At 48.5% G+C, this 21,257-nt stretch overlaps 1 protein-coding gene across 7 annotated transcripts in view; it reads left to right on the top strand.

Moving 5' to 3' along the window:
• cdh7a (cadherin 7a) overlaps positions 1–21,257 on the top strand; it is a 355,342-nt gene that overhangs the window by 301,055 nt on the left and 33,030 nt on the right. For all 7 annotated transcript variants that reach the window (XM_038808624.1, XM_038808622.1, XM_038808623.1 and 4 more), the window contains 2 exons: positions 16,072–16,325; positions 16,617–16,753. In XM_038808624.1, coding sequence (XP_038664552.1) covers positions 16,072–16,325; positions 16,617–16,753 — 391 coding nt within the window. The remainder of the gene's footprint in view (positions 1–16,071; positions 16,326–16,616; positions 16,754–21,257) is intronic.

Here is a 21,257-nt window from a genome sequence, read left to right as displayed (position 1 = left end):
TTCCAACCACGCACCATCCTGACTTGTAACTATGTCGCCATTCTACCACTGTCCCTGGGTCAAAATCATAGAACTGCCTTCCTACCAGCACGATGGGTGTACCTACACCACCTAGCTGTTCAAGATGGCAGCTCACCACCATCTTCTTTGGGACAAATAGGAACAGGCAATAAATTCTAGCCCTGCTTGCATGGATAAAACAAATTCTGGCAGCAAGTGACAAAGTGCCTGTAACAGCAAAGTATCCTCCTACTTTGCCAGGAACTACAGATTAAGGACGGGTGTGGCAATCTGGATCGGTGTCTGTTGATTTTCCCTGTGCCTCATTTCCTTTCTGCCTGTGAGATGGATTTATTTTTAAGGAATATTGTGTTATTCAATAAAGAAGACTGTGTGTCTGTATATGTTTTTGAATGAAAATGATTTAAATAAGCTGGAGAAAGGTTAATAGAGACAATGGGCGCGATTCTCCGACCCCCACGCCGGGTGGGAGAATCGCGGGAGTGCCGGGCAAATCACGCCATGCCGCCCTGGCATCCCCACCCGATTCTCCCACCCCCCCCACCAAAATGGCGTGTCGCGTTTTGCGACGGGCCGCTCGGAGAATCACCACTCGCCGTTTCTAACGGCGACCGACGATTCTCCGGCCCGGATGGGCAGAGCGGCCTGCCGAAACTGACCGGTTCACACCGGTGCCAACCACACCTGGTCGCTGCCGGCGTGGACAACGCGCGGCCACTGCATGTGGGGCCTGTGGGGGGTGGAGGGAGGATTGAGCACCACGGGCGTGCTCAGGAGGTGTCTGGCCCGCGGTCGGTGCCCACCGATTGTCGGGCCGGCGTCTCTAAAAGACGCACTCATTTCCCTCCGCCGCCCCGCAAGATCAAGTCGCCATGTCTTGCAGGCAGCGGAGGGGAAGACGGCAACTGCGCATGCGCGGGTGATGTCACTTAGGCGCCGCCGGCCGCATCATTCCGGGCGCGCCGCTTTGACGCAAGCGTCAAGGCCCGGCGCACGAAATCCATGCGACGCCGCTCCTAGCACCCCGGGGAGGGGGGGGGGGAGAATAGGGAGAGAGGAGCGGCCTCCGACGCCGGAGTGAAACACTCCGGTGTCGGCTGTTTGTCTCCCTTTGGGAGAATTGCGCCCAATGTCTCTGGGAGAGTTGAGAGATTAAACGAGCAAAGGTGCTAAATGCATACATTTATAATAAGAGGCTATGGTGAAGTGGATTTATAATTAAATATGTTAGGTTTAAAAATTTGAATTAGGAGACAGATAGGGACTTGGCTTTTTAGGTGTTAAATTTCAAAGGTGAGTAAGGAACCTTTATGATTTACTAAAGCAACAGCAGTTTTCCCTTGGGTAATATTACTAGATTTTTTTTAGAGTTAAGAATCCAGAAGGCAGTGTTGTCAAGAGAATGTTTACTTCTGTATTCTGACTAAGTGGGTTCCTTTGGACAAGTTTTCTAAGACTCCTGAACTGTGTAACTGTAATTTTGTGTGCTTAAGTTTGCTTTTCTTCCTATTAATTGTTTTTTTAAATCCCAGAAATATTACTGAAATTGTATGTTCCTCAGGTTAGGAGTTTTCCCCCCTTATTTTCGGGATACAAAAGAAAGGTTATGTCAGTAAGAGAAGTTTCCCCCGGGACAAGGCCTGCTCAGCAAATAGCATCTGGTAGTGGTCGTAACAGTGTCTCGTAGAAGATAGAACATTACAGCGCAGTACAGGCCCTTCAGCCCTCGATGTTGCGCTGACCTGTGAAACCAATCTAAAGCCCATCTACACTATCCCATTATCATCCATATGCCCTTAATGTCGGCGAGTCCACTACTGTTGCAGGCAGGGCATTCCACGCCCTTACTACTCTCTGAGTAAAGAACCTACCTCTGACATCTGACCTATATCTATCTCCTCTCAATTCATCTTATATCTTGTATCCATTGAAATGAAATGAAAATCGCTTATTGTCACGAGTAGGCTTCAATGAAGTTACTGTGAAAAGCCCCTAGTCGCCACATTCCGGCGCCTGTCCGGGGAGGCTGGTACGGGAATTGAACCGTGCTGCTAGCCTGCTTTAAAAGCCAGCGATTTAGCTGAGTGAGCTAAACCAGCCCCTGCTGTCTCCTTAATCCTCTGCCTCTTTACCTCTCTCTTCTCTTTTAAGGCAACTTTAATATCAAAGTCTTTGACGATGTTCTGTTCTAATATCTCCTTATTTCCTTGGGGCGGCAGGGTGGCACAGTGGTCAGCACTGCTGCCTCACAATGCCAGATTTCCGGGTTCAATTCCAGGCTTGGGTAACTGACTGTCTGTGTGGATTTTGCATTTTCTTCCCGTGTTTGCTTGTTTCCCCCCCCCCCCGGGTTTTCCGGTTTCCTCCCACAGTCCAAAGGTGGGCAGGTTAGGTGGATTGCCGTGCTAAGTAGCCCCTTAGTGTCCAAAGGTTGGGTGGAGTTACAGGGATAGGGTGGGGGAGTGGGCCTAGGGAGAGTGTTCTTTCAAAGGGTTGGTGCAGACTCGATGGCCCGAATGGCCTCCTTCTGCATTGAAGGGATTCTATGATTCTTTGTGGCTCGGTGTCAAATTCTGTTTGGTAACGCTCCTGTGAAGCGAGTTGGGATATTTTAATAGGTGAAAGGTGCCATATGCACCTGAAGAAGGAGCCGTGCTCCGAAAGCTCGTGTTTGAAACAAACCTGTTGGACTTTAACCTGGTGTTGTAAGACTTCTTACTATGCACGTTGGACATTGGATGCTCATCAGCCCATCGGGTCAGTCAGATCATCCTGCCCTCATGCCATTAGGAGCCGCCAGGTTCCCCGTTTTTAACTGAGCAAGTGGTAAGGGCACACGCCAAATCTGGCAGTGGGGGCCTGGTTAATAGCTGGATGCCAGTTCCCGTTAGCACCATGGGGCACCACTGGCCTGCACCTTTTGCGAGGCAACCTGAGGAGTGAGCAGTGCTGAACTTTCAGCCAAGTCACTCCCAATGGACAAGCTGATCGGGACCTAAAGGTGCCCAAATGGATCTATTTAATTATAGAATTTACAGTGCAGAAAGAGGCCATTCGGCCCATCGAGTCTGCACCGGTCCTTGAAAAGACACCCTGCTTACGTCCGCGCCTCCAACTTATCCCCATAACCCCACCTAACCTTTTTGAACACTAAGGGCAATTTTGCATAGCCAAATCCACCAAACCTGCACACTACCTTTGGACTGTGGGAGGAAACCGGAGCACCCGGAGGAAACCCACGCAGACACGGGGAGAACGTGCAGACTCCGCACAGACAGTGACCCAAGCCGGGAATCGAACCTGGGACCCTGGAGCTAAGCAACTGTACTAACAACTGTGCTGCCGTGCTGCCCTAATTAAACAAAATTAACAATTTGAGTGGCCAGTGATCTGACAAGGTGTGGAGTCCAAAGACGTGCAGGTTAGGAGGATTGGCCATGATAAATTGCCCTTAGTGACCAAAAAGGTTAGGAGGGGTTATTGGGTTATGGGGATAGGGTGGAAGTGAGGGCTTAAATGGGTCGGTGCAGACTTGATGGGCTGAATGGCCTCCTTCTTCGATGTATGTTCTATGTTCTAAGACATAAAGGCCTTTCCCGTCACAAATCCCTCATGGAATCACCCCCTGTTTCCATAGACAGCTTCAAACATGGCCTACCTGGGCCTGTGAGATTGCTGATGAAGACCTTCTTCGCCCCCCACCCATCAACCAAATCCTCCCTCCCTACCACAATGCCTTTGCTTCCAGCTACAATGGCTGTTGATAGTTTGCTTGTATTTTGATCTGTTCGATTAAGTGATCGCGTCAGACAGTTTATTGACAGCACTGTCGTGGGAGACACCACTTATCCTGTTAGGATCAATAGCAACTTTAATAATCCCACCATTCGCTATTGGCAAATCACATAGCTGCTCTCGATGGAAGTTTCTTCTGTAGCCCATTGCTGCATTGATATCATCCAGATGAGAAATATGGAAAAATGTTGCTGCATCAAATTTCATTTACAATTTGAAGTCCTCCGCACGGACAGAAAATGTCGACAGTAACAAGAGCCGGGGAGGGTTGAGTGGCTGCATCAAGGCTACTTATCTTCCATGGAACTCTAAAGTAGGTTTGCAAGGACGTACCGCTCATATTAAACATTACTCGCATCAGGTTAGACAGCCAAACAGCCAGGGCTGATCCCTTGACTGAATTTCTACTTTGACGGATTTGTAATGCAGCCCATGTCAGACTGTTGAACAAAACCCAGTACCTGAGGCCATTAAGCAGCCGGCTCAGGGCATCAGAACACAAGAGAAATGTTTTTTGCCCATCCTCATTCAGGCGTGTTACTGAGGAAACAGACTCAGGATAAACACTGAACGCTCTGGCCAAATGGGGCCTCTTTCATCCGTTGCTCGCTGACCTGTTCAGGTGCCCAGCGGACGATGCACAGTCAGAGGCTGTACACTCTCTGCAGTCCGCTGCACCGTTCCCTTTTGATGTGGAGATGCCAGCATTGGACTGGGTGGGGGTGCACAGTCAAAAGTCTTACAACGCCGGGTTAAAGTCCAAGAGGTTTGTCTTGAGTCACTAGCTTTCGGAGCGCAGCTCCTTCCAAAGTTTCACCTTGACTGAGAAGTTCTCCCGTGCCCTGAGGAACTCTCCTGTTCCTCAAAGCAACAACAATGGCGTGCATTTATATAGCGCCTCTAAGATCGGAAAACATCCCAAGGCACTACAAAGGAGCATTATCGCACAAAGTGTGACAATGAGACAGTGTGAGGAGATATTCAGACAAGTGACAAAAAGCTGAGTCAAGAAGGTAGATTGAGGGCAGCACAAGTGGATAGCTCTATGGCTTCACTGCGCTAGGGTACTAGGTTCGATTCCCCGTTGGGTCACTGTCTGTGCACGTTCTCCCATGTCTGCATGAGTTTCTGCCGGGTACTCCGGTTTCTTCCCACAGACCAAAGACATGCAGGTTAGGTGGATTGAACATAGAGCATGCAGTGCAGAAGGAGGCCATTCGGCCCATCGAGTCTGCACCGACCCACTTAGGCCCTCACTTCAACCCTATCCCCATAACCCAACACGCCTCCTAATCTTTTTGGTCACTAAGGGCAATTTTTCATGGCCAATCCACCTAACCTGCACGTCTTTGGACTGTGGGAGGAAACCTGAGCACCCGGAGGAAACCCACGCAGACACAGGGAGACGTGCAGACTCCGCACAGACAGTGACCCAGCGGGGAATCAAACCTGGGACCCTGGCGCTGTGAAGCCACAGTGCTATCCACTTGTGCTACCGTGCTGCCCCTCATTTTGGCCATGATAAATTGCCCTTAGTGACCAAAAAGGTTAGGAGGGGTTATTGGGTTACGGGGTTAGGGTGGAAGTGAGGGCTTAACTGGGTCGGTGCAGACTCGATGGGCCGAATGGCCTCCTTCTGCACTGTATGTTCTATGTTCTATGACGGCGAGGTCCCAAGTTCGATCCCGGCTCTGGGTCACAGTCCCTGTGGAGTTTCCACATTCTCTCCGCGTTGGCGTGGGTTTCGCCCCAACAACCCAAAGATGTGCAGGCTAGGTGGATTGGCCACGCTAAAGTGCCACTTAATTGGAAAAATGAATTGGTTACTCTAAATTTTAAAAAAAAGAAGGTAGATTGAAAGTTGCGTCGTGACGGAGGGAGGAGAGGGGAGGGGGAATTCCACAGCTTCGGATCCCGAGGCAACTGAAAAGCCGGCTGCCAGTAGCGGATCAATAAGCGGAGATACACTTCGGGATAGGCTGGAGGCTACTGGAATCTCAGTCTGGATTATGTGCTTAAGTCTTTGGAGAGCACTGTAATTATTTTGTTTAAGTGCCCGAGAAAGGACAATTGGGGTCATTTTTGCACATTTGCATCCAGAATTTGTGAACAGCACTTCAGTGATTACGAAACAAAGCTGATGACTGGGGTGAAATGATAAAAAGCTACTGAAGATGCTGGAGACGATCAGTGATGACTGGAGAAATGAAAGAATGCTTGCAGCTCTGTACATGGAGGCCTGTGGCAAACAGCACGGTATTTGGTGAACCAGAATCTGGTGTAATTGGGTGTGGGGTGAGGCACGGCCGTCTACCATCGCCACGGCTATTGAGCATCCCGGGCTGGATCATTCGGTTCCCCCAGCCCCATTTTTCTAGGCAACGCGCCACTCGCTGGCAGCGGGCGTCTCTCTTCCCATCGCTTATCAATGCACCTGCCCCACGCCGTCGCGAAACCCACAGGCGGGGGTGCGCTGCCGGCGGGAAAAGAGAATCCCGACAACCCGACAATTCCGGCCTCAAAGTCGAAGCAATGATAAATGGAACACTCAATGAAGGACGAAAGATGCCATGTGAATCTGTACACATTAGGAGGCCATTCAGCCCCTCAAACCATCTCCGCCATTGAATACGATCATGGCGGATACGATTGTGACCTCAGCACTGTGTTTGGCCGACCCCCGATAACCTTTGACTCCCTTGTTCGTCAAGCATCCACCTCTTCCTTCCAAGTATTCATTGACCCTGCCTCCACTGCTTTTCCAGGGAAGGAGGAACCACTTCTCGCAGATGGTGGTGAATAGGGACTGGTTTAGCACAGTGGGATCAACAGCTGGCTTATAATTCAAAACAAGGCCAGCAGCGCGGGTTCAATTCCAGTACCGGCCTCCCCGAGCAGGCGCCGGAATGTGGCAACTAGGGATTTTTCACAGTAACTTCATTGAAGCCTACTTGTGACAATAAAGCGATTATTAATTATTATTATTTGTGGAACTCGCTGCCCCAGAGTGCAATGGAATCTGTGTCATTAAATGGTTTCAAGAAGGAGATAGATATATTTCTGATTTAACAAAATGGGTTGAGGGGATACGGGCAACAGGTGGGAAAGTGGCTTTGAGGCCAGGAAGGGATCAGCCATGATCTGATTGAATGGCGGAGCAGGCTCAAAGGGCTGAATTGCATCCCTCTGCTCCGAATTCCCATGTTCTTATGTTAAGAGGGTGCCAAAGATTAACAACCATCTGAGAGAAATAATTTCTTCCCATCTCCATCTTCAATGGGAAACTGCTCATTTTCAAATTGTCTCCCCTCATTCCGAATCTCTCTCTCAAGGGGGAAAATCCTTTCGACATCCACCATGTCAAGTCTCCCTCAGATTTATAGCCTATATCCAGGCCATGCTGAGGTCGCTGAAGATGTTTGAAAGATCGGGGCTGCCTTTAAAAATGGCACCCAGGTCCATGAGTACACTTCCTGCAGTGGCGCGCTGAGCTCATCAGTGCAGGAAGTGACCTAAGTGCGGCTTCGACAGGGCTTTCCTCGCCAAGGCCAAAAAAACCCCGCAAAGTGGCGTTGAATAGCGGGTTCCAAGCGGACTCTGTTTTATTCCTGTTGAATCGGGCCCACTAATGCAGCACTCCCTCACTACAGCACCAGAGCACGTGCTCAAGTCTGAGGAGCGCAATATAATTACGAGGAGTTAAAATAGAAAATTCATAACCTTAGCGTCAGCTTTTCATGAGTTACAGAAGATGTTGTGCTTCCCACGGCCCCACCTCTTAGCTCTGCATGGCAGCTTGACAGATCAGGCTCATCTCGTGCACTGTATCTGCCCTAGGCCAAGTGGGCAGTGTCGAATGGGCAGTGTCAAGTGGGCAGTGTCGAGTGGGCAGTGTCGAGTGGGCAGTGTCGAGTGGGCAGTGTCAAGTGGGTAGTGTCTAGTGGGCAGTGTCAAGTTGGCGTGTGAAAAGGGAAGTGCCATGGGGGCACTCGAAGGGGGCTGTGCTAAGGGGGCTCTGGGGAGAATGTGCAGGGTGGTAACCCTCCTCCATTGGGAGCTGGAACCCCTTTTCTGTGGTGGCAGGGGGAAGAGGGGAGAGCCCGATGGCTGTGCGGGCTGGGGGAAGAAGTGAGAGATCCATGATGACTGCCTGGGAGGAAGGGGTGGGGAGCCTGCCCTGATGTTGGCGTTGGGGTGGTGGTGGGAGGGGTGGGGGGGGCGGTGGCCCTGAGGGTTTTTTTGGGGGTCCCGGTATCCATGGGGTGGAGGGGGGGGGGGGATGAAACGTAACTTCTCAATTGGAAAAAGGACGCCCCAATTTCAGGATCCCAGCTTTGCCGCCGTGTTTAGGTCCTGTCTCCCCCCCCCCCCCCCCCGCCCCAAAAGCTGGCTGTGTGATCCTCGGCAGCACTGTGAAATTGCACAGACATGACGCTTAATCAGGTGCGAAAAGGCATCTGCGAAGCCGACGAATTTTCAAACAGCTTTTCCCACCTGATCCAGCGCTCTGTGCAATTTTGGGAATTTTCCACCCGCTGTCTGCTGACCCAGAGATGTTATTGAGAAACCCTCAGTGCTGAGTTACGTCCGGAGAGCTGGGCAATTGGAAGTTTGAGTTTTTATCATCTTGACACCACGAGACATCTCTGGCAAGCAGATGGGGCTTGAGTGGGAGAAGCTTGTCAGCCAGATGGCCAGACAACGTGAAGTTTGACCTCTGCGTGCAGCTACCGCTGACGGCCATGCAGCAATTAAATCTGACACCTGAAGACAGGACTCCAACCTAACTGTGAAAGGGTGATGTGTGTGAACCGTATTGCTTTAAAAAACTCCAAAAGCAGTGGATCTATGAGGTGTTTTCACCACGGCACAGGTAAGAAATGATAAGAGGGTTGAGGGGGTGGCAGTGGGAGCTGATTCCGGGTGTGCTGGGGGTAACATGGGGCTCCAGCCAGGGTGGGAGGTTAGTGGGCAATCCATCCTGACAGGGTTCCGGGTGGGTGCATTTGAATATGATTGGCAAGTTGGCATACGGTTGCGCTAGTGACATCCGAGGACTGGTTGGCAGGAGGGCAGGGTACCCAGAATCAGCTGCCAGTTAGTCTGCCACTCCCTCAACCCCCTTATCGTTTCTTATCTGTGTCGTGGGGAAAACACTTCGATCCACTGCATTTCTCCAGGAGCACCTCTTTATTTTAGTTGTAAACCCCTCTCCTGTGGGAAGGGAAGCTCACTTTCGAGTCTCGGGCCATGTGTGGTGTTCGGAGAGGTGCACAATGCAGAGGTGGCTGTCAGCGGGGAAGCTAGAATCCGCCTGGTGAGAGGAGTGACACTGCTCTCTCTTCACTTGAAGCCGAATCTCTCCCCTCACACGCAAACACCCCAATGACGTGTAAAGCAGGGCATTCCAGGAGCAGCCCCAGGCTGAACTACGAACTAAAAATGAAGTACGAACCTGGTGAAGTACGCAGCTGCAACGCAGGACCACACGAGTGCCAAACAGCACAACAGCAAGGTGAAAGAGCTAAATTATTCCACAACCAATGGATCAGATCTAAGCTTTGCAGTCCTGCTGTATCCAGTCGTGAATGGTCACAGAGTCATAGATAATAATAATCACTTATTGTCACGAGTAGGCTTCAATGAAGTTACTGTAAAAAGCCCCGAGTTGCCACATTCCGGCGCCTGTTCAGGGAGGCCGGTATGGGAATTGAACCCGCGCTGCTGGCCTTGTTCTGCATTACAAGTCAGCCATTTAGCCCACTGTGCTAAACCAGCCCCATTCGTACAGTGCAAAAAAGACCCTTCAGCCCATCGAGTCTTCAGTGACCATAACTACCCCGTTGCTAGCCCCTCACCAGTCCCGGAAGCGATGAGGATTCGATGCCGAATTTGGCGTTGTAAAATGCCACACTTCCCACGCCGGCTTCAGCACTTAGCTGCAGAAACGGAGAATCCAGCCCATGGTTTGTAATTCCCTGGTTTATCTCTACCACCTTTCTTGAAATTGGAACAACATTAACTGTTCTCCAGAACTCTGGCACTTCCCCCATGGCCAGAGAGGAATTAAACTCTTGCATCAGAGCCCCTGCCATTTCCTGCCCCATCTTCCACAGCAGCCTGGGATTCAATTCATCCAGGCCTGGAAATTTGTCTATTTTAAGCCCACCAAAGCCTCTAATATGAAATTAAATGAAAATCGCTTATTGTCACAAGTCGGCTTCAAATGAAGTTACCGTGAAAAGCCCCTAGTCGCCACATTCCGGCGCCTGTTCGGGGAGGCTGGTACGGGAATTGAACCGTGCTTCTGGTCTGCTTTAAAAGCCAGCTCTTTAGCTCTGTGCTAAACCAGCCTCTTTACTTCCTCTGTCAAACTGGTCAAGATCCCCTCAGTCCCATTTCCGGAAATTTGCACCTATGTCCTCCTTCTCCTGAGTGAAGACGGATGAGAAGTGTTCATTTAACACATTAGCAATGTCCTGCGGCTTCATACACAGATTGCCTCATTGATCTCTCTTGGGCCCTACTCTTTCCCTTAATATAGTCATAGAATATCTTAGGGTTCTCCCTAACCTTATTCGCAAGTTCTTTTTCATGCCCTTTTTTTGCTCTTCTAATTCCTTTCTTATGTTCCCACTTTCATTTCCTGTATTGCTGTTAGGCCACAGTTGAATTTCTCCCTTCGGACTTGCAAAAACCCTTTCTCTTCCTCCTTATCCAGTCCTGGGTTGTCCTAAATTCCAGGCTCCCCGAACTTATTGCCTCTACATTTCTCCCTATAGGAAACATGTTAGACTTATGCTCTCCCCATTTCCTTTTTGACTGTCTCCACTGCTTCACTTTGGATTTTTCCGCAAAAAGCTGTTCCCAGTCAACTTTGGTCCAGATTCTGCCTTATTTTAGTAAAATCTGGCTTGCCCCAAACCAAAACCATCTTTTGCCTTGCCCATAATAAACTTGAACCATACTGTATTATGATCGCTATCACTAAAATGCTCCCCCACTGCCATGTTGAACACCTGCCCAGCTTCGTTCCCCAGAACCGAATCCAGTTCTGTTCCAGCCTTCTATATATTGATACAAAATACTCCTCGGAATATATTTTTAGAAATCCTCCCCACCCTAAACCCTTTGCACCATGACTATCCCAATTCATGTTGGGGAAGTTGACATTCCCCAGTATAATTACCCGATTATTAGTCTTACACACTTCAGTAAATTGTCCACAATTAAAAAATTCACTGGAGTAGGAAGCTCCACGCATACCCCATTCTGTATGATGGGAGAGTCCATCACATCACATTTGGGCAGCACAGTAGCACAAGTAGATAGCACTGTGGCTTCACAGCGCCAGGGTCCCAGGTTCGATTCCCCACTGGATCAGTTACTGTGCGGAGTCTGCACGTTCTCCCCGTGTCTGCGTGGGTTTCCTCCAGGCATTCCGGTTTCCTCCCACAGTCCAAAGACGTGCAGGTTAGGTGGATTGGCCATGATAAATTGCCCATAGTGACCAAAAAAAGGTTAGGATGGGGTTATTGGGTTACGGGGATAGGGTGGACCTGAGGGCTTAAATGGGTCGGTGCAGACTCGATGGGCCGAATGGCCTCTTCTGGCACTGTATGTTCTATGTTCTACTATATCTGCAAAAGACCAGGCTGAAGCAATAGTAACACTGTTCAGCCAGAAGTACCAAATGGATGATCTATCTCAGTCTCCTCCAGAAATCCCCAGCATCACAGATGCCGGCCCTCAGCCCATTTGAATCACTCTATGTGATAGCAAGAAACAGCTGAAGGCACTGATAATTTCCCTGGTGTGTCCTGTACACAAAAGGCAGAACAAATCCAACCCAGCCTTTTCCGCCCTACTCTCAATCATCAATAAAATGATGGAAGCGGTCATCAATAGTGCCATCAACCAGCACTTACTGAGCAATAACCTGGTCAATGAGGCTCTATTTGGTTTCCGCCAGGGTCTCTCAGCTCCTGACCTCATTAAAGCCTTGGTTCAAACATGGACAAAAGAGCTGAATGCCAGAGGTGAGGTGAGAGTGACCGCCCTTGACATCAAGGCAGCATTTGACTGTGTTTGGCATCAAAGAGCCCAAGGAAAACAGGGGTCAATGGGAATCAGGGGGAAACTCGCCACTGGTTGGAGTCATACCTATCACAAAGGAAGATGGTTGCGGTTGTTGTGGATCAATCATCTCAGTTCCAGGGCATCACTGCAGGAATTCCTCAGGATAGTGTTCTAGGCCCAACCATCTTCAGCTTCTTCATCAATAACCTTCCTTCATCTAAGGTCAGAAGGGGGGATGTTCATTGAGCACCATTCATGACTCCTCAGATACTGAAGGAAGCAGCCCATGTCCTAATGCAACAAGACTTGGTCAACATCCAGGCTTGGGCTGACAAGTGGCAAGTTAAAGTTGTACCACACAAGTGCAAGGCAATGATCATTGCCAACAAGAAAGAATCTAACCATTGCCCCTTGACATCACTGAACTATTAACATCCTTAGGGTGACCATTGATTAGAAACTGACCTGGGATAGCCATCTAAATACCCTGGTTATGCAAACAGGTCAGAGGCTAGGGATCCTGTGGCAGGTAACTCACCCCCTGAATCCCCAAAGCCTGCCCACAATCTATGAGGCACAAGTTAGGAGTGTAATGGAATGCTGGATGAATGCAGCTCCAGCAACACTCAAGAAACTTGACACGATCCAGGGGAAAGCAGACACTTGATTGACGTCCCATCCTCAAACATTCAATCCCTCCACCACCGACACACGAGCCAGTCGCATGTACCATCTACATGATGCATTGCGGGAACTTGCTAAGGTTCGTTAGGCAGCACCTTCCAAACCCACAACCCTGACCATCCAGAAGGATAAGGGCAGCGGATATATGGGAACGCCACCACATGGATGTTCCCCTCCAAATCGCTCACCATCCTGAATTGAAAGTATGTCGCCGTTCCTTCACTGTCGCTGGGTCAAAATCCTGGAACCCTCTCCCTAACAGCACTGTGGGCGTAGCTGCATCAAATGGACTGCTGCAGGTCAAAAAATAAACTCACCATTACTTTCTCACAAGCAATTAGGGATGGGAAATGCATGCTGGTCAAGCCAGCGAAGCCTGCTTCTTTTTAATGATTTTTTAAAAATACCCTATCACCATCAAATCTCCAAATTCCCATTCCCCCTCTACATGGGAGAAGCGGTCAATCTAGTTGAGTGGATGCATGGAGTTTGTTACTGACCCTGAGACAGGGTGGAAGTAACAGCAGGAATTGAACTTGTTATATATTAATCGGAGATCCACAGACTCAGTTTTCAAGGTGGTGTTTGGGAGGGTAGACATTGCGTAGTACACAGCAAGACCTTGGATGAGGAGGCTCAACACATGGCTCTCCTGATGCTCTCTAAACAAAAAGGATCTATTTTGTTGACATAGGTGCACAGAAGGGAAATCTTTTCTTGATTGACAGATTTAAAATGATATAATAAGTTGCTTTTTCCATGACAGTTTCTGACAATGGCTTAATATTAATTTTCACAAGATAAAGAGGTGTTGATTGATTATAGTTTCTTTTATTGATGCTTCAAAGATCTAGCTTATTGATACTATTCTAGGGTTGTGGCAACAGCAGTTTAAAAAAAAAATTATAAAAGTTTTTTCTAAGCATTTCCACACATGCCATTGTTATTATAAGGTTCATTAGTTCTATACAGAGTGTAAATTGACTGATTGAGCATGAACATGTGTTGAGCTGGCATGGAAGGTATGAAGGGCCATTGGAGGTTTTTGGTGGGGCACAGATGGCATTGAGTTGCTATGGGACATGACGATGGTCTGGGGAGTGACTGGGTGCTGAGGGGTGAAGGCTGGATACAAAGTCCCAGGGAACTGAGACAGCCCTTTTAAACAGTCTGCCTTAGCATTCAGCTGCTTCGTGGCATCTGATCTGCTTCCAAAGCTGACAGACTCGACCCCATCTTGCACCTTACCCCCACTTAAATACAGGCCTTGAAGACTTAATGGTCCATCCTCAGGCAGTGTAGCTGCTCTTGTTATTGACAGGTGGTAAAACTTAGCACCTTTCCCCAATAAGACAACCTTAGCTCCCCTTTAACAGCCTGGTCACCCAGGCTTGTTGTCAAGACGGATTCATTCCTCCATTTCACTTTAAACTAAAAGATCTGACCCAAAACATAACAACCTTAAAAAATTTGCACATGTAACATAATGCCATGACTCCTTTATGTAGCCTTACAGAGCTTCCAAGGTCGCAACCTTGTGCAGTGTAGCATTCCCTCAGTACTGAACTGAGATTAGCCTAGATGTTTGTGCTCAAGCCTGTAGACTGGGCCTTGAACCTGAACTTTCACCTTTACAGGCAAGATGGCTGCCAATGAAGCCTCAACCACAGCCCCCTTCAGGCGACACTTATTCCAACTCTCAATAATCAGTCAGTTCCTCCAACTCTCATTTATTGTAAACAAAAATCCTAAAAGCTCAGCAAATCTTTCGTGACCAAGAATATAACTTTCCTGAAGAAAGACAGTTTTCTTCCCTCTGGGGAGTGCGTTTGATTCAAATGATTTCTTATATTTGATTGAATGTGCTTTTCTCGCCACTGCCACTTAAGTTGTTGACAACTCATTCAGTGAGTAAAGAAGAATAGGATCCTTGCGTTATCAATGTCTAAAACACTCAAGCGATCTGGAAGAGATAATCAACACAAGACAACAAGCCAAGCAGTAATCATCACTGGGAATAACTTTACCTGAACATTTGGAATTGCTATCTATCAGGAGTTTTGAGAAGTGTGGAGGAAAATCCAAATATAATGGTATTTTTATTATTCACTGTCAAATTAAGTAAAATAAAGCTAATAAATTTTCAGATTCTAGGTTCTTGTGGATAATAAATAATGCAAAATAATTTTCTCTGAGGACCGATGGAATTTCACCACAGCTCGGCTATGTCTTTCCATCTGTCTACCTATCCACCCAGTCATCCACCCATCAACCCATGCACCCGTCCGTCTGTCCTTGCCTCCCTCACTCCATCCCTCCCTCCATCCACCTGTCCATCCACTCATTCATCCATCCACCCACCGACCCCCCCACCATTCTGTCCTTCCCACTCTCCCTCACTTCCTCCCTCCATCCATCCCTCCCTCCCTCACTCCCTCCATCCATCTGTTCATCCACCCATCCATCCGCCCAGCTTCCTACCTCCTTCCCTCCATCCTTATCATCCTATCCATCCATCCCTCCATCCACTCATTCATCCATCCACCCACCGACCCCCCCCACCCTTCTGTCCTTCCCACCCTCCCTCACTCCCTCCCTCCATCTGTTCATCCACCCATCTATCCGCCCAGCTACCTACCTCCTTCCCTCCATCCTTATCATCCTATCCATCCATCCATCCGTCCGTCTGCCCATCCATCTCCAACTGTTTTCTCAATGAGCCGTGTGGGGTTTTGGGATCAATTTGAATGAACTGCAGTATGAGTGCAGTTGTTTTGTTTGTTTGGTGCTCAAAGTTGCACACCTTCCTCATTGATATAATACAAATTGACTCCCATTGCTGGGCCACCAATAGGAAAGCCTTGAGCAAAACAGCAGCGGGCAGATTGGGAAGTGATGTGGTGAGCATTCCATTCCCGATTTTCCGGGTGCTGTACCGCCCCGGGTGTTGCCAAGTGGGGGGCGTGCACTGTTACTCAGTAGAAGATGAAATAATGGCAGCAGTTTTCATCACCCTGGAGGAATCATTCAAAGACAGGCAAAAAAATATGTGTTCGAGCATTGACTGAATTGCTTCAAAGCCTGAAAAACGCTTTGGGATCGCATGACAATCTCGAGGTACAAATGGGCTGACTCCAGTCATCTTGGAGCGCGTCCAAACTGACAATCAGGCCCCATATGTCTTACTCCAAAAACAGCGGGAGATAGATAGATTAAAAAATAAATATATAACAGAGGGGCGCTGGAGAAACCGCAAATAAATCATTCATTTGGAACCTTATTTACTTGGAGGTTGTCACTTCAGTGCAAATAGCAGGAGTAACAAAGATAGATGCAGAGAGCAGTGGAGCAAAAACAAGCTGAAAATACCTCTGCCATTTAATTAAGTGATCCCGTGTTAAAATGTCAGCGCCTGATCGATGTGCCTCATTCCTGGGTGTACTTGTTGTGCTGGTAATAAAATAAATTTCACGTTTTATAATCATTTTACAGGAACTGGATTTTGAGAAAAGGTCGAGCTACAACCTGAAGATTGAAGTCACCAATAAAAACACCGACTCGCGATTCCAGGACCTGGGACCCTTCGTCGACACCACGACGGTGAAGCTCGTGGTGGAAGATGTGGACGAGCCTCCCAAGTTCAACTCGCCGCGCTACAAGATGTCGGTCTCTGAGGCAGCGAAGGTCGGCTCGGCCATCGGGACCGTTTCTGCGCACGACCCCGACACAGCAAACAATCCTGTCAGGTCAGTGTTCACCAGCTCATGCACTCAATGGAACAATGGCAGGTATGTGAGGATGGGATGGTTTGAGGTGGGAGGTCGGGCAGTGAAAGCTCCAGGAATACATCCAGCTGGAGTTGGCAACCCTACCTGCACTCCAAACCCTAACCCGCCCATCCTCTCCGTGAATACTGATCGACCTGCGTTACATTCCCAGCGCGCTCTGTTTCGACGGGCGGAACTGCTGGATAGCCTCTTTCAATGAAGTGAAATGATTGAGGAATGTAAGACTGTCACTTTCAACTTTCCATCCAGATATTCTGTGGATCGCAACACAGACCTGGAGCGATATTTTAACATCGACGCCACCTCTGGGGTCATCACAATCGCTAAGCCGCTGGACAGAGAGACAAGCGCAGAGCACAACATTACAGTTCTAGCAATGGAGAGCCGTGAGTGATTTCCAGTGTCAATCATTTGATGAATTGTATTTACGTAGCAACTGTCACATCCTCAGTCAAGTCCCAAAGTGTTTTACGGCCTCTGCAGTGCCGGCACCGTGGTGGTGTCGGTAATGTGGCAGCCAATTTGCTCACAGAAAGCTCCCACGAATAGCAATGAAATACATGACCGGGTCAACTGAATTTAATGACGTTGGTTGGGGGATATATATTGATCAGGGCACCAAATGTAGCCCCTGCCTGCTGTTCCACCAAATTATGTTGTGGTATCCTTTACGTCCACCTGACAGGACAGACGGGCCTCAATCTTAAGGCCTCATCTGAAAAGCAGAGTTGCGGTGATCCTTCGGGACTGCACGGGGAGTGACATTCGAGATTTGGTGCCCGACTCTCCCCGAAGTGGAAATGTAGCCCACGCTCTTCTGAAAATCTGCCAGTTCATGAATGAAAATGGCTTCCTGCTCTTGATGTGTAATGAACTGTAAAGACAGCACTGTGATATGAATTGAAAAATGCAAAGTAAAACGAGAGCAAAATTTTATAAACACATCAATTTTTTAAAAAAACCTGATGATGCTTTTCAATGCAGCTTCTGTGCACCCTCTTAAGAAAAGGTCATGTTCTACTGTGATTGATAAGGTTGCTGAAATAGTTTATATTTATTCAGAGCCTTCAAATGAAGTTTGAATCCAAAGATCTTCAGGAAAGGAATCCACAGGTTACCATTTGTTATTTTGCTATTATTTATGTATTTTTGTTGGGGCAGGAGTTCTGCTTTGGTATATGCTCTTGGCCCAATTCCATGTACCGGCCAGTCCATATACATGAGAGGAGGTGGTGATGTAGTTGTATTATTACTGGTCTTATAATTCAGAGACCCAGAGTAATGCTTCGGGGACATGGGTTTGGATCCCACCATGGCAGACGGTGACATTTGGGCTGGAATTCTCCAATCATTGGGATTCTCTTTTCCCACTGGCAGCGCAGCCCCGCCTGCGGGTCTCTCATGAAACACGCGGCCAAGGGACCGGGGAATCCAACCCTTCACTCAGTGGAAATCTGGAACTTAAAGCCTCTCGATGACCATGAAACCATTGTCGATTGTTGTAAAAACCCATCTGGTTCCCTCATGTCCTTCATGGGAGGAAATCTGCCATCCTTACCCGGTCTGGCCTACATGTGACTCCAGACACAGAGCAATGTGGCTGACTCTTAACTGCCACGCAATTCAAGGACATATAGGATGGGCACACACACTCTGGGCTCCAGGGCTGGATTCCCACCGGCTGATCTAGTTTGGCACTGGGGTCAACCGGTCAGAAACTGGAGTGAGTGGAGATGCCGACTGACTGGACTCTTTCCAACCATCCAGTGACTTAAGATCCATTGTATCTTCAGCCCTGGGGATGACAAGTGAGTGATTAGAATGTGGGACTTAATTCGGAATTGTGGAACATAGCTGCATTTTAGGGGCAGTTAGATAATCATATGCATAGAGAAAGGGATAGACGCATTTTCCAACCGGATGAGATGAAGTGGGATGGAGCAAAGCTGCCGGCCAGGATCTTAGAATCCCTACAGCACAAAAGGAGGTCATTCAGCCCATCAAGGCTGCACTGACCCTCTACCTAGGTCCACTCTCCCCCACTATCCCCGTAACCTCTTAACCCCACCTAACCCATACATCCTGGACACTAACGGCAATTTAGCGTGGTCAATCCATCTAGCCTGCACATCTTTGGACTGTGGGAGGAGACTAGGGCACACGGCGGAAACCCACGCAGACACGGGGCGAACGTGCACACTCCACCCAGACAGTGGCCAAGGCTGGAATTGAATCCGGTGTCCCTGCCTGTTAGTTTGATCAGTTTGATCAAATGCCCTATTTGTGTGCTGTAAATGGTATCGAATTTTACTGTGAGTCAGTGATGGAAACTGGGATCCATGATGTTGCCACAATATTACACCTGACCAATTGGAGATTGCAGTTGGTGCTACAATTCCATCAATATAGAATTCCCACCCACCTTGAGATACTGGTCACCTGGTTGAAGTTGGTACAATAGGAAACTCGTTGATTGGCTGTTTTAAGTACACAATAGGGTGAAAGACAACAGGCTGGTTTTATGCCCCTCCCCGCCAACAGTTTTGAAGGTGGAGGTTGCATTAAATGCAGACCGGGGCCTGCCTGCCCATCACCTACCCGTCCACACCTGTACCCATTGCAATTATACCAGGCGTGGCTCACCTGTCTGTGGACCAATTGAGGCTATTAAGTGGACAATTAATGGCCACTGGCCGGGTGGTCCTCCTGCCAGGTTTCCCTGAGCAGGCTGGTGGTGGGGTAGGGGCCCATTCCCAAGGTTTTACCTACCCCCATATTTCCGTCCAGTCCCATTGCCCCTCAACACCCTCCACCATCCTCCCCCCGTCCCACCGACCCTGCACTACCTCATCGGGCATTTGCTAGCTTGGCACCTGACAAGGACCCAAAACAATTGCCCACATCTCGATTCAATGCTGCCCAAATCACGGTCCGAGGCTCCACAACTCCGTTCCAAAAGTGTTGGAGAGATGGCTGCATCTGATTGGCTGGGAGCTCTCTGAGGTAGGACTTCCTGTGCCTGAAGGGCGGAAGGCCCACCCCAATTTTATCAATGGTCAATTGGACGTTAAATGGCTGGTGTTGCCCTCAGTGGGCGCCCCCTGGGGAGAGCGAGAAGCACGGGAAATCAGATGACTCATAAATTTCAGCCCGACAACTCCTCTGGACCGAACTGAGCAAGTATACAAGTACCAAACCAATTCACTTAAATCTGGCTTCCCAAAAACAAATTACACCAGTTCAGAGACTCTGATGATGGATAGGTTTGGTCTTTTCAGTAAATGGTAGTGCTTGTAGCTTTGGAAATAGTTTGTCATTTTCCCCCGAGTTAATCTGCATCCAAACACTGTGCCAAACTACCATGTAAGCTGCGGAGAAAAGCTGTTTGTATTCATGTTTCGCAAGCTAGCAGCAAAGGTCATTATTTTCTCTCAGACAGTGTAAAAAGTTTGTACTTACTGTTCCAGATGTCGATTCTCCTGCTCAACGTGTGCGCTGAAATAATAGGCTCATCTTCTCCATTGAGTGGAATGAATGCTGTACCTCGTTTCTTGGCTGCCAGTAACAATGGTGAGGTGACACAGTAGTAGTGTCACTGGACTAGTAATCCAGAGACCCAGGGCAATGCTCTGGGGACTAACATTCGAATCCCACCGCAGCAGATGGTGAAATTTGAATTCAATTAAAAACAATATCTGGAAATAATAGTCCATCAGAGGGATTCTCCGTTGCGCCGGCAGCGTACCCACGCCCTCGGGTTTCCCAGCTGCGTGCGTTGGCCACAATGGGAAATCCCATTGGCAGGTGGCGGGAACTGAGAGATGGCGGAACGGCGAGGGCCCACCGCCCAGGAAAACGTCCCGCCCCCTGAACCACTGTCGAATGTCATAAAATCCCACGTCCTTTATGGAAGGAAATCTGCCATCCTTACCCAGTCTGGCCTAACCTACCTGTGTGCCCAATGTGGTTGACTATTGAATGCCCCCTGAAATGGCCTAGCAAGCCATTAGCGGTGGGCAATAAATGGTGACCCAGCCAGCTAATCCCATGAATGATTTTTTAAAAATTCATTTCGTCTAGCGAGCTATATTGTGTTATTTGTAGTGAAATAGTGGTACCCCTCCATGTATCTGTATCTTGCACAGGACCCAAGGTTTTAACCAGCAGCATCAGAGTTAGTTATGTCTATCACCCTTTGCGATAAATTCAAACATTCCCCTGATGGTTGACCTGCAACCATTGCTCTCCAGATGTCTGCTCTAGCGCTGCGGTAAGATATGATTCTGAGACTGTCAATGTTCCTCATTCAAGATACATTGCATTTACAATAGACACCCAGCTAACTGTTCGCTCCTAGTGTGAGGCTGTTAGTTGACATTTTTAACGTTACAGAGCTCGAGTCTTTAATCTCAGTGGATCCAATTTCACCTGCCTCACCTGCTGGTTGCTTTCCATCTGCATTATCTTTATTTCTGCCTTGGGCGGGAACGGAATTCTTCATGGGTCCATGCCGGCCCCAGGGATCCATTGTCCACTCTCTCTTAATCCACTCCTTAACTTCATTTTCTTTTAACAAATTAATCTGGATGATATTTTAAGAGCTCCTGGAACAAAATTTGGAAGTGAATGTGGGAGACGGACAATGGTGACCCAACGCATCTGTCAGGAGACTGACCGGATTGATGGCAAACCTGGTTCTATGCCCCCCTTGAAGCAACGGGAGGGTAATATGGGGTCATTTCAAAAGGAAGTTAAGAGTCAACCATACTATCGTAGGTATGGGGTCATGTATAGGCCAGAGTGCGTAAGGAGAGCAAATTTTCTTTCCTAAAGGTATACCAGGTGGAATTTTGCGATAAACTGATACTTTCACGGTTGTCGTCACCAACA

The sequence above is a fragment of the Scyliorhinus canicula genome, chromosome 10 (assembly GCF_902713615.1).
Source record: "Scyliorhinus canicula chromosome 10, sScyCan1.1, whole genome shotgun sequence".
Lineage (NCBI taxonomy): Eukaryota > Metazoa > Chordata > Chondrichthyes > Carcharhiniformes > Scyliorhinidae > Scyliorhinus > Scyliorhinus canicula.
This window is presented reverse-complemented; position numbering and strand designations above follow the sequence as displayed.